Source organism: Pteropus vampyrus, unplaced genomic scaffold, assembly GCF_000151845.1.
Source record: "Pteropus vampyrus isolate Shadow unplaced genomic scaffold, Pvam_2.0 Scaffold32, whole genome shotgun sequence".
NCBI classification, from domain to species: Eukaryota; Metazoa; Chordata; class Mammalia; order Chiroptera; family Pteropodidae; genus Pteropus; species Pteropus vampyrus.
In genome coordinates this window covers 10986863-10990775 of record NW_011888813.1, presented here as the reverse complement: position 1 = coordinate 10990775, position 3913 = coordinate 10986863, and the positions used below count along the sequence as shown (strand labels likewise).

At 39.7% G+C, this 3913-nt stretch overlaps 1 protein-coding gene across 6 annotated transcripts in view; it reads left to right on the top strand.

Annotated features, from left to right (window-relative positions):
* Positions 1-3913, top strand: part of TTC7B (tetratricopeptide repeat domain 7B) — a 223778-nt gene that overhangs the window by 73009 nt on the left and 146856 nt on the right. For all 6 annotated transcript variants that reach the window (XM_011357140.1, XM_023528861.1, XM_011357138.2 and 3 more), the window contains one exon: positions 3343-3515. In XM_011357140.1, the coding sequence (XP_011355442.1) occupies positions 3343-3515 (173 nt within the window). The remainder of the gene's footprint in view (positions 1-3342; positions 3516-3913) is intronic.

The following is a 3913-nucleotide window of genomic DNA, read 5'->3' as shown; positions in this document are numbered from 1 at the left end:
ATATTGATCCATTAAAGAAATGAATGATTATTCCTTATTAAAAGGAAATTGTTGGAATCTGCCCACCGCTTACTTCAACATTATTTTTCAGAATTAGAGAATATCTTCCATTATAAGATTTATGATTTTTAAACCAACGTATTCGAACTTATTAAAATCTTGAGAGATAGGATTCTAAATAGAGAGAGGTTAGGAAGGAAGAGATTTCTTCAACCTTTTTTATTTTTATTTTTTTGAGAAGTACAGTGAAAGGCTCCTGAAGAAAGTCCGAGTAGACTAGCACTGCCCCCTGGACATTTCAGCTGTTCATTGGTCAGTGTCAACACGAGGGGAGTCACTTCCCACTGTATGCTGTGCTTGAGGTGCAAGTAGACCTTTAGTCTTGGCTGATGATGCTCGAATGACCTAAGTTAAACTGTTTCTGATTCTTTGAGTGCTTAACCGAAGGTATGCGTCAGAATTCACGGAGGAACCGTGAACAAATGCACATCCCAAGGCCCGGCTCGGAAACGCCAGCTGAGGAGGTCTGGGGCAGGACCCGTGAGTCCGATGTTCTAGTTTCTACGGTGATTCTTCGTCCCCCCTAGTTGAGAAGCATTTCCTGGGCCTTATGTACTGGTATCTTGGTTATTACTAGACATCAGAAAGCTTCTCCAGCTAATGGCATTCACAAGACAGTGTCTCCAGCAGCCTTAATAACTATAGGACTCTTTTTAGATTAGCCGTTAATTGCAAATTTGCGATATGCCTATGAGATGGAAAATTTGCTTTGTAAAACTCAGTCTGGCATGAGCCCATAGCAGAGAAGGATTTAAAAGTACATGTATAGCAACCCCTCGCCTAGACAAATACTCCGAAGAATGGAAAGCAGGTGTTCAAACATTCAAACAAAAACTTGTATATGAATGTTCATAGCAACCCTATTCACAATAGCCAAAAGATGGAAACAGCCCAAATGTCTATCAACTGATGACTGGATAAGCAAAATGTGGTCTAGCCATACAACGGAATATCATTCAGCCATCAAAAGGAATGAAGTTCTGATACATGCTACAGCATGGATGAAACTGGAAAGCATTTTGCTAAGTGAAAGAAGCCAAACACGAAAAGGCCACACATTATATGATTCCATTTATATGACTTACCCAAAGTAGACAAATCTATATGGACGGAAAGTAGAGTAGTGTTTCCCAGGTCTGGGAGGAGCGGGCATGGGGCATGACTACTCAAGAGAACATGGGGCTTCCTTCTGGGTAATGCAGGTGTCCTGGAACTAGATAGTACTGATGGTTGTACGACATTGTGAATGTACTAGACGCCATTGGATTCCACACTTTAAATGGTTAAAACGGTGAACTTTATGTTCTGTGGATTTTACCACAATTTAAAAAATACGTGCAAAGAGGTGCATTTCAGGACCAAGTTTGTACGTAAAAGTTCGAATCTTCTTGCAGGCCTACTTCCCTCCCTTTCTTCCTTTAATTCTGAATTCATTTGATAGTTACCAACAGTTTTTAAGCATTTAAACTGCAAGCTAAATAAAACTTTAGTATAAAAAATAAAGGTATGATGGATTTTGGTGATCTTGTTGATAATTTCTCATATTTAATCTTCTTTTCTAAACTTCATTTGAGCTTTCAATGAACACAACCAAATATCCTTTCTAATCAGGACGGCACTGATGAGGTGACAACTTTATAATATGCAGTCACATCAAAACCTCATTTTAAAAGTCTCTCTGGAAGGTGAATACCCTGAGGAAAAGTGAGATCTAGCATGAATAGTCTAGTAGTGGACGGGCAAACTGTTTAAGGCAGAAATTTTTATAATTTTAGAATTTTTCCATGGCAGGTATTACCCAGAAAATGAAGTTCCTCGTTCATTCTTTTTTTGCTTTAACATTTTTTTTTTCTCAGCTATTATAAGTGGAGGCAATTTTTGCTCGTCGATGCCTCCAGCAGAAGTCATTAGCTTCTATGACTGCGGTGAGATCAAAATGAAACTATAAAGGAAGGTTTAAGAAAACAGTTCAGGAACCGTTTAGGTCCTGGAAATTGTGTTCTTATGAGATCTTTACAGATAGCTCAGTTGGGGATGATAGGATTGATTTAATCTCACATTTATGTAGACATTTAAAGCCATTGGGTCTTACTTGAGAGTAATCAAGAAAATTTGCCTTTACCCAGTGATTATCAGAAACCACTAAGATAGTGATTTGGCTGCATCGAAGTTTCCTTGTGGTGTTTTAAGAGATTTCACATGGATGAAAGCCTGGCTAAGTTCTCCTCTGGAACATATCTGTTTAAAAAGGCTCCTTCTCAGGGAAGATCAGCGTTCTTTGCATCTTGCAAAGAATGCTAAAACCTTGTGGAAAAACCTACTGGTTGAAATTTTATTTTGCCACCTCTGGCTGACCATGGGGTAGGTTGCCTGAAGTGCGGTACTTCTTTGTTTTCAGAGAGATTTTTTTTCTTTTTCCTTCTTCTTTTTTAACCTGTCCTCTTCTTTGTCACTGAAAGATTATGAGGTAAATGAACTGATATGCATCAGTCAACAAAATAGCCCTCCTCCACACATCAGACGTGGTGTGGGTCCAGGCAGTGTTGTTGCGGGGAGTTTGGGAAAAGCATAGTGACCTGCATCTAACTGAGGAGGACGAGGTCCAGCTATGTCTGGGTTTTCACAGTGAGAAAAGAGATGCCTGTCCAGCTTTGAAAAAAATGTCTTTCTTCATCAGTAGCCATAGTCCCCACTTTGCCTTCTCTATTTCATAAGACCAGTAGGGACTTTGAGGCGCTGAGTGCCAGAGTGGGGCCTTGTGGGACTGGTCCCTGGCACTCTAAGAAGGAAGACGTTCTCAAAAATCTGTAGTGGATATCGTCAGTGAAGAGATTTTTTTCAGGGATAACATCATCTAGGTTGAGTACTGGCTTTTTGCCAAGTTTGGGCTTTAGCAGGCATCACTTGGGAGGTGATGAAAATATCTGCGGTTCACCTATTATTTATAAGGGCTTTAGAAAAGAGCTTAACCGAAAGTTTCAATTGTTTCGGGTATAAAACATGTTTAATGTTCCAGCGTACACCAGAGGCAGGTGGCAAATGCAGGTCATGAACTTGTTTAAAAAAAAAAAAGGTTCAAATATCTTAGTGCATCGTGTCTTCTTTTATGTCGTCAATTGATAGAATTTCATCATAAATTTTTAATTATGAGTTTTGGAATAATGCCTAGCACAAAGTGATGACCGAGAAATATTTATTAAATGAGTGAATGAGTGAATTAATAAATGAATGAATGATGCGAAATAGATTCATGGCTATGCCTTTGCTCCTTTGTGTTCCCAGACAATAGCGAGGCAGTTGGCGGAGATCTTGTTGCGGGGTATGTGTGAACAGAGCTACTGGAACCCTCTGGAGGACCCGCCATGCCAATCACCTCTGGACGACCCTCTCCGGAAAGGAGCAAACACAAAAACCTACACCCTCACTCGGAAAGCCCGCGTCTACTCAGGAGAGAAGTATGGGAGTTGACGTCCTTATTTATAGGTTAAGGAGTGGGAGGGACACTTCAGGAAAATTCAAGGATGAGTAGAAGTGCAAGGGCAGATTTTTTTCCCCCGAAAAAGAACCAGATGAGCAAGTCTCATTTACCAATTTAAAAGAGATAACTCACTACTTTTCACGCTTTCAGCAAATATCTGTGCACTAGTAGGTGACATTTTAAGTAGGAAAATGCTCTCATGTCAGCCATCACTGTTGGTCTTTGGGATTCTCATTCCATTTATTAGAAGAACCCCAGCATTATATAGCAATCAGTGACAAAGCTATTTGTAAGCCAGACTTAACCATTTTTCTTTTCTTCGATTCCTTCATCCTTTTGTTTAAAAATTTGTTTGTAAGTGAATTAGCTATAAGA